Source organism: Nycticebus coucang, chromosome 8 (genome assembly GCF_027406575.1).
Source record: "Nycticebus coucang isolate mNycCou1 chromosome 8, mNycCou1.pri, whole genome shotgun sequence".
In the NCBI taxonomy this organism is placed as follows: Eukaryota; Metazoa; Chordata; class Mammalia; order Primates; family Lorisidae; genus Nycticebus; species Nycticebus coucang.
In genome coordinates, this window is record NC_069787.1 from 105,358,024 (window position 1) to 105,371,232 (window position 13,209).

The window sequence follows — 13,209 nt, forward strand, 5'->3', positions numbered from 1 at the left end:
CTCAAAGCCACTCTCCCTCATCCCACCCCACACTTTGCTCCCTTTCCTGTTACCTCTATCATAGGAAGTGGCCTGGATCTGGTCACTTCCTTCGGCACCCTTGGTGTGGCCTCTAACATGCCATGCCTGTTGGAGCATGGACCAGCCTTCTCACCAGTCCCCTGCCTCACTCTTAGTCTGTTGTCCCCAGCAAGCAGAATGAGCTTTTCAGGATGTCCTGTGTAGTGTGTCTTTCTTTTGCCCCTGTCTTGCTTACATAGGGGGCCAGGCCCCATGACCTGCTCCTGTCACCAGCACCCCCAATCTCCTCTCCTCCTCCCCTTCAGCCCTTGAGGCCTGCCCTCGCATGTTCTGCTCTACCTCCGAGCCGTGGGTGTGTGGTGTTCTCTCTGCCTGTAGTGCCCTTCCCCTGCGTCACGTGGCTGCTCAGATGCCACCTCCTGAGAGAGGCCCTCCTTCCCTATTCAAAAGGACACCAACTTCTCCTAGGGACCCTCCAACCAGCTAGGCTGTGCCAAAAAGGGTCATTAGGGGTGAGAGAGTCCTTGGGGCTCTGGCAGCAGAATGTTGACCAGAATGAGTTCACCAAGGCTGGGGGAGAGGGGAAGGAGGAGCAGTTGGAGGAAGGAGTCACAGGCTGAGAAAGTAGCCTGAGTGGGAGAGAAGACCCTGGGTGAGGATGGCAAGGTCCCAGCAGACCCTCCTGTAGAACTTCTTGGTGCCAGACGCAGCTCTAGGCACATTACCTTTAACAACTGAGAACCACCTTGGCATCCCCATGTTAGGGAACATAGTCATGGAGAGGTGAGTGTGCCCAGGGTCACAACCTAAGAGTGAGGAGCCACCCTGAGGCTGGTGGTCTGGCTCCAGAATCTGCAACCACTCACTCCACTGCCTCCAGGGAGAAGGAAATTGTGGGTGTGGTCGGAGAGTAGAGGGCTCTGGAGGATGGAGAGGAGCCTTCATGTGAGCAGGGGCAGAGGGGAGGCTGCGGGCTCAGGCTTCATGAGAGCAGGGGCAGGGGGGAGGCTGCGGGGCTCAGCCTTTATGCCCCAGAGGGTGGGGGGGGGTCAGGCCTGTGCAGCTGTGGCTGTGAGCAGAGGGTGAGCACTTTCCCTCAGGAGGAAGGAAGCTGAAGGCTGGTGAGCAGCAGGAGTCAGTAACTGAGTGGGATGGGGAAGAGCCTCTACTGAGGTCCTCCCCCTTCTCCCCAGCACCCTGCTTCCTGCCCCACCCCCACAACAGCCCTCTACTGGAGGTGAGTGCCCTCTGCTGCTGCAGGGCCACCCCTTCCCCAAGGCCTACTTGGTGTCTGTCCTGCAGGGCCCCAGGAGCCCCAGATGGCCTCTTCTATGCTCCCCACAAGGCACATCACAAGCAAGCTCTCCTTCCCCAGGGGCTGCAAGGTAGAGACACTGATTTTATAGAGGAGGAAATGGAGGCTCAGAATCAGGTAACTTCCCAGGGAATCACAGTTTGTAAGGCCTGCAGCAGGGATCCACACCCAGGTCTGAGGACTCCTAGAGGGGTTTTGTTGCAGAGTTAGATCGCTGACTTCCTGAGGCTTGTCTGTAGGCTGTGAGTGGAAGTGGAGAGTTTAGGCCAAGTGAGCGCTGTGGGTTGAAATCAGGGAAGGGTTTGGTGGGTCCACAGTGAGTCAGCAGGAGCCTCGCACTGAAGCAGCCTTCAGGTGGCTGAAGCCCCCCTTGGGCCCTCACAGTGCCAGGGAGCTTGTGTGGCCTATCATGGAGCACTTGCAACTGAGCCACAGTGGGGACAGCAGTGCAGGGTCAGCAGTCTTGGGGGCTCCAAGGTGGGCAGGGACAACCCCTGAGTGGCCTCATCCCGCTCTAGTTCTGGACACGGCTGGGCAGGAGGAGTTCAGCGCCATGAGGGAGCAGTACATGCGCACGGGGGACGGCTTCCTCATCGTCTACTCCGTCACTGACAAGGCCAGCTTCGAGCACGTGGACCGCTTCCACCAGCTCATCCTGCGTGTCAAGGACAGGTGAGGGCCTGGGGCAGGGCGTCCCTGCTCCTGGTCAGAGGGGCTCTGGACTCTATCTGTCTTCCTCTCTCTTCCTCTTTTACTCTCCTTCTCAGCTATTCAGGGGCAGGCAGGGAAACAGACAGGCAGCCCTGAATTCTCTCCCTGTTAGTTCCTCTGACACCTACCCTGGTTTTTTGTGGGTGCCCAAACTGCTTCCAAGGCTTCAAGGGGTCAGCTCCCTCCTGTCTCTCACAGACTGCCTCTTCAATCAAGGGATCATCACTAACATCTTTGTTTTTCAACTCCAATTTAACCAAATTATATTTATGTTCAAAGAAAAAGTACATTTTCTCTCCAGTATACATTGTAATTGGCTAAATCTCATTTGACTGTGAAACTGTAAGTCCCTAATTAAAGGCTTGGTTTTTTTTGTTTTTTTTAGTATTATGTAGAGTAGAGCCTGTTTTAAATGCAACTGGTCTTGTCAGTTAATTGGATCTCAAAGAGGCAATGTCAAGAAAATGAAAGGATAAACTACTAAGAAAACAGCAAGCTTTGAACAAATCCCAGTAAAGACAGGAAAATCCAGCTAATACCTGTTCTAAAGGAAAGTGTTTATAACTTTGCCAGGTCAAGAGACACACACACATATACTAGTATACACGCAAGGCTCCAGTAGGTTAATGGGTTAAGCCCCCGAATATACGAATCTCTAAAGAGAAAGCACCAGTGCCTCAGATGTTAGAAAATATTCAACTTTCTTGCTAATCAAAGAAGAGTAAGGAAAAGAATAAAGTATCATTTTTTATCCATCAAATTATAATTGTTTTAATGAAGATAATCCAGTGCAGACAGATGCTGTGAGATCCTTGTTTCATTCACTTTTGGAGAGCAGTTTGGCCACGGATATTAACAAGAATCTTTAAGATGGACAGGCCTCTTGATCCCACCCTTCCTCTTCTGGGAGCTGTTCTACTTGTGCAGCTGCCATGTGTCAGGTGCCCACTGTGAGGCAGACCCTATCCCAGTGCTCTTCCCAAGTCGTCACTGAGGGCCACAGCAGCCCCTTATGGTTGGTACATCTGAGTGGCTTAAAGAAGGGAACCGGGTCTGGGCAGCCAGTCCCTGGCCACCAGCCCTGCAAGACTTCATTGCTGACCTTGGGACAGGCCCAAGGCTTTAAGCTAGGACAGCCAGCAGCCCCTAGGCCCTGTCCCCCAAGTCTTTCTCTCTTTGGCAAAGAGGACACAAGCGACTTCGGCCCAGGCTGACTGGGGAGGGCGAGGGGCTGAGTATGCCTGAGGTGTGGCTGCCCCTCCTTAGCCAGGTGTGTGGGGGGTGAAACCTCGCAGATCTGCTGTTCTTTATTTCCCAGGGAGTCGTTCCCGATGATCCTTGTGGCCAACAAGGTCGATCTGATGCACTTGAGGAAAATCACCAGGGAGCAAGGAAAAGAAATGGCAGCCAAACACAATGTAGGTGTGTGTGTGTGTTTGTGTATGTGTGTTGGGGTCACGGTGTAGGGAGTGTGTGTGTTAGGGTCACAATATAGGTGTGTATGTGTTGGGGTTGCAATATAGGTGTGTGCATGTGTTGGGGGGTCACAATGTAGGGGTGTATGTGTTGGTGGTCACAATGTAGGGGTGTGTATTGGGGGTCATAATGTGGGGGGGTATTGGGGGTCACAATGTAGGTATGTGTGTGTTAGGGTCATAATATAGGTATATACATGTGTTGGGGTCACAATATAGGTGTGTGCATGTGTTGGGGGTCACAATGTAGGGGTGTCTGTGTTGGTGATCACAATGTAGGGGTGTGTATTGGAGGTCATAATGTGGGGGGTGTTGGGGGTCACAATGTAAGGGTGTGGGTGTGTTAGGGTCATAATGTAGGTGTACACGTGTTGGGGTCACAATATAGGTGTGTGTGTGTGTTGGGGGTCACAATGTAGATGTGTGTATGTGTATTGGGGGTCAGGGGATGTATAAAAGTTGATATCTGACCACCCTTGCAGTCCTGGTCTTCAGAAATGGACTAGGGTCTCCTAGATAGCCAGTGGGGCTCCACAGAGTGGCCACAGAGGGCATATGTGATGGGGGATATAGGAAACAAGGTAATGGACCAGAGAGAAAGCCCCTTCTGTCAGTCATTAAAGGCTCGATGTGGAGTCCAGGTGCCTTCAAGGTGGCCAGGGCCGCTCAGCCGTGGCTTCCTCCCGGGCTGTGTGGAGGGCGTGGCTTCCATGCTCCCCGTACCCCCAGTGGGCTGCCTGACTGCCCAGAACTGTCAGGGTCAACTACTGCTCTCCAGGCCCTGCTCTGTGGCCCTGCTCTGTGTCAGGTGGCATCCTAGAGGAGCAGGTGTACAATGTCATCTGCTCCAGCCACACCTGGGGTAGGCATCGTTGTCCCCGTTTGACAAGTGATCAATCCATGGTGCTACCTAGGCCCCATGGCACAGCAGCAGACATCTTTGTTTTCCAGTTCATTGTGATGCTCCTTTGCCCTCTGGAAGATGCTAGGTGGGGTCTCTGGGCTTCCTCCGGCTCCCCAGCATTGGCACAGCTGTGGCCCTGGCCTCCTGGGGTCAGTTATGCACATATTGCCTCTGCTGCCAGGCCTTGTGGGTAGAGGAGGGGCACTGGGTGTGAGTCCCCACCTGTACACACCTTCTGTGCTCCCTCACTTCTTCATTTTGTAGTTCAAGCCCTGGAAAGAGTATTCCCTGCCTCATGGTGCTCTCTTCCAGTGACAGGAAAGGGACAGTAAACAAAGCAGACTGGAGCGTATCCAAGGGCGAGCGCCATGGAAACAAGCAAGCCAGGGCAGGGGCTGGATAGCGAGGTGCAGGGGGACTTTTCCCCGCAGGCGGCCAGGGCAGGCCTTGCTGGGAAAGGTCTGTGTCAGCAAAGACTTCCAGGAGGTAAGAGAATAAGCTGTGCAGATATCTGGAGAAAGAACATTCCAGCAGACAGAGCAGGAAGAGAGGGCAGGGGTGGTGAGTGAGAAGGGAGAGCACTGCAGGGCGTGGAGTGCAGAGTGACCAGCTCTGACATGCAGTGGGCCGGCTTCTCTCTGGTGGCCGTGTGGAGAGTAGACTATGGGGAGCAGGGGTAAGAGCGTGGAGACCACTCCCAGGCTGCCACGGTGACCTAGGTGCAGGCTGATGGGGCCAGTGTGATGCTCATGAGCGTGGTAAGAGGGGGTGGCAGGCAGCTGTGTTTTTAAGAGAACCAATAGGATTTGGGGTGAGAGAAAAAAGAAGAATGGAGGAGTAATCCAAGGTTCTGGGTATCAGCAACCTTCAGGAGAGTGGAGCTCCAGTAAGTGAGCTGGGAAAGACTGTGGGAGTGTGAGGAGAGACTAGGAGCTGGGTGTGGTCCCCCGAGTCTGGTGGATAATGGCATGGAGCAGTTAGGATGCCAGTCACACATACCTGGCTGCAGGAAAACATGGGGAACGCTCAGCAGGTAGGTGGAATTTAAAGTGATGAGACCCAAGGGAGCACCTGTAGGCAGGCAAGCGGTCCCCTTCCTCGTCATGGGTGTGGGCAGATGAAGAGGAATTACAAGAGAGATAAGCTGAGAGGTCAGTGAGGTATGAGACCCAAGTGGGGTGTCTTGGGAGCCAAGTCAAGAAGATGCCTCCAGAAGAAGTGGTCGACCAAGTCAGGGGCTGCTTGGAAGTCTCCAGACAAGGCCCAGGAACTGACTGCCTGGTTTAGTGTGAGAAACAGGCCTTGTGGAGAGTGTGCTGGGGTGCCTGACATCCTGAGCAGAGATGGGCCATGGGACCTGGAGCTGTTTTGTTTCATAGTCTTGGGCTCCATAGTCCCCAAATCTGGGGAGGGTTTGCTGAGGGCTTTCACACATAGTTTCTCAGGGCCCCACCCTCAGCAGCCCTGGGGGGCAAGGGTGCTATACAGGCAGCAGCAGTTTCATTTTATAAATAAAAGGAATGAGACACAGGAGGTTAAGTGACTTTGGGGGGCTCACAGCCTATGATAGTGCCCCCTCACTAGTGCCTGGGTCAATAGCCTCTCAGCTATTTCTCCTACAGCTAATGCTGCTGCCAAATGACTTGATCAAGTGACTTTGTCAGGTACCATCAGTGACACCCTGATTTTACAGTTCTTAAGGAAAGTTCCCCTTTACCTAAGGCGGGTTGCACCCACCCAGTGCAGGAATGTGGCATTTCCTAGTCATTTGGTGGAGTTTAATGATACTAGTTTATTGCAGGGTTTCCCTTAGTTTAAGTTTCGTTACTACTGAATTCTAAGAATCCAGACAAGGCACAGGAGTGTTTCTTCAGTGGTAGAGGCAGGACTCCTAGAAAGAAGGTGGAAGATGTCTGGGACCCCAGAAGGTAACACAACTCAGCAATGCCGTGGGACCACAGGCAATAGTGGTCTGAGACCCCTGGACCTGGGGACTTTTATAGCTGGTAGGAGTATAGGATGTGAAGGGGCCCCAGGTAGGTCCAAGCTCCAGCTGCAGTTCCCTTCCTGCCTCCCTTTCAGATGTTCACAGGGCAGCACGTTGTCCTGACCTACGGGAGCCTCATGGGGCTCTACCAGCTACTTATTAGGGCCACCTTCCACACCCAGAATGGTGTCTAGCCTGAAGAGGCTTCCAAGTTGACCTCAGCACCTCCCACCTGTCCACAGAGGCCAGGAGGGGAAGTGGAGAGTGTACCTTGTCTAAACCCTGATTCTCTGCTGGCTGCTATTGACCTTGGGCAAGTACGTCACTCTGAGCTCAGTCTCCCAGCTGCAGAATGGAAAGTCTGAAGGTTAATGTGAGGATTAAATGAGGTCAGGGATATTGAGACCTGAGGCTCCAAACAGCCCACATGGAGGGCAGTTTCTATTTGGTGTCATCAGAGGCTCACATATTTCGAATGAATATATGGAAGGTCTGAGCTGTGCCTTTGTGCTCTGCCCTTGTGTGTCTGTTGGCTCCAGTGAGACCTCTGTGAAGCCACAGGAAGGTGTGAGCACCTGACTGCGATAGAGGATGGGAAGATACGTCCAGTGACTCACTGTACACTCTTCTAAAACAACTTCCTCTGTCCCCTTTCCCCGTGCATTTAACGTGTCAGTCATTTTTATTTTCTTCACTGTGCTTTGCTTTCCCAAATGTATTATAATGAAAGGGGTTAATTTTGTCATCAGAAAAATGTTGTGAAAAATAATGCAGTTCTTCGGTCTGATCACAGTCAGCTTACTTGCATCTCTTCAGGGGAGGCCTGTGCTTGTTTTCCCAAACCCCCCACATGTGGGGGATGAACACTTCCTGCCTTCATGTGGTCCTTGCTGTAGGAGAAGATGAACGCTGGGGAGTGTGTCCTGGCCCCATGGAGCCTTTGTTCTCCTCCCTATGCCAGCCCGTGACTTGGTGTGTAGCCATGGCCCTGGAAACTCATCCTGGGGTCCCTTCGGTCACATCTCCCCACGCACTGGTCCCTTTCAGCCAGTGATGATTCCTCAGCATGAACTGTGCTGACAAAAACTTCATATAAACATGGCCGAGCACCCAGGCTCGTAGATACAGACCAAACAAGAGCTGGGCCAGGCAGGCCTGGTGGGGGTGGTGGCCAGCACAGATTGGCCAGGCTCACCCAGGACCAGAGGGCACTGTGCAGGGACCCAGGAGGAGGGACAAAAGTCACCACAAGGTAGAGAAACAGGCTTCAGAAAGAAAACTGAATAGAATCAGAATGTATTTTAGTTTGATTAGTGAAACAGTCTTGTCTTCAATTATATAAAAAGATTTTTTATTCTATTTTTAGGAAACTATTAAATATCTCTGTGACAAGAGAACAATAGGGAATTAGAAAAGTCATTAGTAAAACTTTCTAACCTTAAAGACTGAGACGCCACCAAAGGAGGCGTGAGGCTGTTGGGGGCCAGTGGTTCTGTGGGGGGCTTTGAAAGCACCCAGGCTCCTCAGAACCTCTGAAATTTTTAAGGGTGGTACAGGGCTTTAGAAATCTCAGTGTCACTTTGACGAAGTGAGCTTTGCCTTCCAGATTCCATACATAGAAACCAGTGCCAAGGACCCACCTCTCAATGTCGACAAAGCCTTCCATGACCTCGTGAGAGTCATCAGGTGAGCACCGCCCCCTCCTTGGAAACAGGCTTGTGCAGCCTGGGAGGGCACCTGGCTGCAGGGGGCGGGCTTGAAGGCTACAAGTCTCCTTCTGAGGCCATGGGCAATTCTGGGCCTGGTTTTGGATTTCTCAGACCTCCCTCATTTCTTTCCCTCACTCTCTCCACCCACCTCTGTCCAACCACAAACAGTTCTGTGGTGAAGTTTGCACAGACTGCTAACTGGAAATGCCTTCCTGCTGCGGCAGCTGCTCAGGCTCCCTGGAAGGCAGCTCCCTCCCGCCACCTTCAGTGTTTTCCCCCTACCAGAGCTTTCAGTGCCATACCAAGGGGACCCCTCTCCCCTTCCCTGCCTTTTGACTTTTTCCCTGAACTACCAAAGTTTTGATTGCAGGGCTCAAATTTCAGAGCCCTCAAATTTCAAATTTTGTTGCACATGTGTCCTTTCCTGACCCCAGGCCCTGTCAGTGTCCAAGCATTGTCAGCAGTTTTAATCAATGGTCTATGATATGGTCCTTTGCATGGTCAGGGGCCACCCTGGTCACCTCATGCTCTCATGAGCGAAATAGCCTCCTGACCATGTCCCTCACCACCTACCCATCCTGTTTCCCAGTCTTGCACACAGAAAGGAGGCAACCAGTGTTGTCCAACACCACATTTCAGCTCTTAGAGTCGCCAGCCTCATGCTGTGAGATGTGAAATCAGACCTGGGCCTCTGACAGATTCCTTCCCTATTTGCCAACCCCCTTCTCCAAGACACTCAGCAAGCTTGTTTTCTCACCAGCCCCCAGCATCATGGGGACTATTAGTCTTCACTTTATGACTTTGTAGTTTTGCACCCTTGAGATGATTCTCCCTGGGGCATTTTGCCTCCACTTAGGATAAGCTGCTGTTAGATAGCCTGTGCTCTTGTCTTCGTTATAGACCTCTAAGTCCAAGGGCAGGTTTTACACATAGGAGAAAACATGTAAAAGGCTTCAGCACTCAGCTGACCTGTTATTTTATTCAAAACATGAAACATAGAAACAGAGGCCAAAACTCTGTAAAACATAAAGTTGTGTATGGTTTACAGCACAGCCGTGGCATAATGTCAGCGATCCCCATCAGTAGGGGTTTAAGTTTCTCCCTCCTCTCCCTTCCTCGTTTCATTGCTCAAGAAACCCTCTCAGCCAGGCCCTCCTCCGGCCAGAACTGCAGCACCTCTTCATCCTCTACCCCTGCCAAAACAAGCCTCCTCTGCCTCAGATCCAGGGCTGAGGGAGGAAAAGGGCAGAGCAGAAGAAAACACATTCTGACCTTGCTTTCTGTCCTTTTGTTTCAAAAGGCAACAGATTCCGGAAAAAAGCCAGAAGAAGAAGAAGAAAACCAAGTGGCGGGGAGACCGGGCCACTGGCACCCACAAACTGCAGTGCGCGATCTTGTGACAGGCCCAGAGTCCAGGCCTGGGGCCCAGTAACGGTGGCCTGGCCAGCCCTGGGGACCCTTCACTGCCCAACTGCACTGAAACCATTTCTAACCACGACCCTTGGGCCAAGGACTTGGCACAGGAAGGGAGAAGGGGAGGGTGGGCAGGGAACAGATAGGGCATAGGCTTTCCCATCTCTCACAAGGGACAAGGAAGCCACCTGTCAACAGAAGCAGCATTTCCAGGCCCCCCGTGTGTCAGTTCAGCAGTTCCTCCCCGTCTTTGGTCAGCGTGTTGTTTCTTTTAACTTCATAGTATTGGCTTGACGTGGAAGTGTTTACCCACATATAAAGTACAAAGCTAGCCATGAATAAGCCTCCTTCCCTTTCCCCCCAGTCCACAGTGTCTGGAGCTTGGGTAGATTTTTAAATTATTTTAGTGATTATTATTTTATGAAAGGGGTCTGGGCCCACTCCCTGGTGAAGATTCAGGTTTTCAGCAGACCTCTCTGGTGACATGTCTGGATTATTTTTTTTTTAACTAAATTGTCCCAGCAGTGACAAAACTCAACTCAGTGTGAAAGCAGAGTGACAGAGGGGGCAGAAGTTAATGGGAATGGTAGCTGAGGGAAACAGACCCTCCTAATGGCCTAGAAACTGGAGAGAAGAGAGATGTGCTACCCTGAAGCTTTTGCTGTGATAGAAGATGCAGATATTAAAAAACAGAATTTTATTTTGCTAAGGGGAGTGGTTGGCACAAGCATGTCAGTTCAAAGAGGGGTTTTCATGATTCTAGAAATGTATAAAGTGAGCTGATTATGCAAAAGTGTTTATTTTTTAGACAGTGTGGGTTAAGTTCTGTGTTCTTCCCCGACATCTGAGAGGGGTTCTCAAATCTGTCTCTGATTTCTCACATTACCGTGCTGCTTGGTGCCTCTCTGATATAAACACATCAAGGTACTCTTACGTGGACACCATCCAGAGAACTCTAATTCATGCTGAATCCTACTCAAACAAGATTCAGTACTGTTATCACTGGAACAGCACCAACACCTGAAGCCATTTTCCCTTGGAGTCAAGTGACCGCCCCCTCCGTAAGCCCTATAAATGAGCAAACCCCTTCCTTTATTTGCAGACTTAGTGCTAGGTGGCCTTTTTGGCCATTTTTATTAACCTGATGGGTCTTGACTAAAACATGATCAACATGATCAGAGGAGAAAGGAGGGTTGGGCTGATGACGTGGCTTCCATACACCTTTTGAGAGGGGACAGTCCTCCAACTCCCTGACGAGGCCCACTCCACTCTCAGGTGCTGCTGTTGTGAGCCAGAGACTGGGATTTTTTCCAGCTAGGGTGGGAGTAGATGGGCAGCAGGAACAACAGTGTACCCCGAGAGAAAGTCAAAAGATGAAGTGGCACAGCTAGTGACCTTATTTTCCAGGTTTTACAAGTCAGGTCACCATGCAAATCCCCAGCAGGTGGCCTGGCCACTCTGGAAAAAGGATGTCAAGGAAAGTGAGCGTCCAACTGGATGTCAAGGAAAGTGAGCGTCCAACTGGATGTCAAGATTCTTTTGTGGTTCTGAAGGTGTGTTGAGTTCCTAGCTCGGCAAGATCACTAGCACCGAGGGGCCAGCCACAGAGTGATTCTGCTGCAGAAGGAAACATTTGGGACTTTTACTAGTTGGAAGTCAAACTCATTTGTTTAAGTGGCCCCTTTTTCTATTCCTAAAAGAAAGAATAGGAGAAAACATTCCAGACGAGGTGCTTCAGAGCTTCCCAAGGCCTTATAATACTGGTCGGCATTTTAAACACTGAAAGGATGAGGCTCTACCCAGCCCTTAAGTCCCCCTACGCTAGGACTGCAACAGGCACGTGTACAGTTCTACAGCAGCTGCGAATCAGAGGGAGGTGGAGGAAAAACAGGTGGGAAGAAGTGAGGATGGAGGTGCTTGGAGTCGAGAACGTGGTGGAGTAGGACAGAAAGCCCTGCACGTGTGTCCACTGCTGGAAAACTTCGTGGCACCTTCCCGGCCAGCACACCCCCTGCTCGCCATGGAGCTGCATCTCCCTGCCAGGCTGAGTGGGGGCGCCTCACTGGAAGCAGCTCAGGCAACATTTAGCCATATAGGTAACCTAGGGGTCCCGACCACTCCTGGCCCTACCCGCAGAAGGGATTCTGTACCTGTGCATCCATCCTGCCTTGCCCACAGCTCAACTCCACAGTGCCCAGGGGAGAGGCTCGTGTAAGGTTGGCCTCCTGCAGCTGTTGGGCTGATGGTAAGCTTTCATCTCCCAGGACTTCATTTTCCCCATAGGTGAGATGGCTAAATAACACTATTTATAGAAATGGGCCTTCGTGACAGAGGCAGCTTCCACATAGGCCAGAGTAGAGTGTACCCTGGGGCGTCTTCTCCATGGTCACTTAGCAGGGTCAGTCTGGAGAACCTGTTTGGCCAGGCAACACCATGACCAAGGAGCCCATGGGACTTGTGGCTGTGTTAACATTCTCACACTCCCACTGCTTTTCCGGAGAGTAGTGCTACCTTCCTATCCTCTGGAGCGCTCTCCTCCTGAAATCCCCTCACCCTAGGCCTTTGCCAGCATATGCCCAGATTTCCTTCACTGTTCTGAAACCCTCCTGAGTGGGCTGCTTTTCTTTCCAGAAGTCATCCTGCCATCCTCCCCGCCCCCACAGCCTGGGGCTGTGGCCACTTGCTTCCCATGCACCTTGCTACACAGGGGACACTTGGAGGGTTTCTCTTAGCACTTTGCCCACCACCTCCTCGTGGTGCTTGCTGCAGAGAGTGCCTGGTTGGCCTAGTGGGGCCTATCTCACTTTTCCAGGAGATGTGACCTACTAACATGTGACAATTCTAACCCAAAAGCCCCTTAGACGTGTTACAGCAAATCTGGAGCCATAAACAGGTTTCCTCCCTTGGCAGCCCATTGGGTTTGAAATTCCATGTTGAGTTTACTTAGAATGAAAGATACTTGAATTGTTGAGTGCCTGTGAGCGCCCAACTTCTGTTTCACAGTATTAACAGGTGGCCATTGTCGTGAAACGAGAGTGATCCCTGAAGATCTCAATGATGCTTGAGCCTTTTATGTAACTTTTTATTAAGTCTTTGTGTATCTTGACTCATTAATAAAGAAACACTTGTCTGTCTTATTCCTCTTATTTAAATATTACCAAAGTTATGCTGAGAGCATAGTAGTCAGTGTTTTGCTCAGAACACCCACCTCTTCTGGAGCATAACTTTGGTCCTAGCCAAACCTAAAGTAAGGCGGAGCCCACTGGTGGCCATGAGAGGTGTTTTCTTCCTGCACAGAGCCCGAGGACAAAGGCGGGTTAGCACAGCACTTTAAAAGAATTGTATTTCTTTTTTTTTTTCGTTAAAGATGGGGTCTCTGTTGACCAGGCTGGACTCAACCTCCTGGGCTCAAGTAGTCCTCCCTCTTGAGCCTCCCGAGTAGCTGGAAATACAGGTGCATGCTGCCGCACCCAGGTCTAGCACAGCATTTGGGGGCATGGCCTCTTGTTGCTAGGCAGACACGGATTCCAAGTCTGCCACTGATCTTTACATGCCTTTGAGCAGAAGCCTGCTTTAGTCTTCAGCTCTCCTACCTGTGAATAGGACAATAGAACACACCTCCTTCAGTTTCACGGATTCCAAGTCTGCCACTGATCTTTACATGCCTTTGAGCA

General features: G+C 51.3%; 1 protein-coding gene across 6 annotated transcripts in view; it reads left to right on the forward strand.

Moving 5' to 3' along the window:
* MRAS (muscle RAS oncogene homolog) overlaps nt 1-12,656 on the forward strand; it is a 53,806-nt gene extending 41,150 nt beyond the window's left edge. For 5 of the 6 annotated variants that reach the window (XM_053600045.1, XM_053600046.1, XM_053600044.1 and 2 more), the window contains exons 3-6: nt 1,855-2,008; nt 3,366-3,465; nt 8,020-8,099; nt 9,423-12,656. In XM_053600045.1, coding sequence (XP_053456020.1) covers nt 1,855-2,008; nt 3,366-3,465; nt 8,020-8,099; nt 9,423-9,522 — 434 coding nt within the window. In that variant the 3' untranslated portion in view covers nt 9,523-12,656. Of the gene's footprint in view, nt 1-1,854; nt 2,009-3,365; nt 3,470-8,019; nt 8,100-9,422 lie in introns of all 6 variants that reach the window. The other variant, XM_053600049.1, reaches the window with a different exon arrangement.
* Nucleotides 12,657-13,209: the final 553 nt, after the last annotated feature.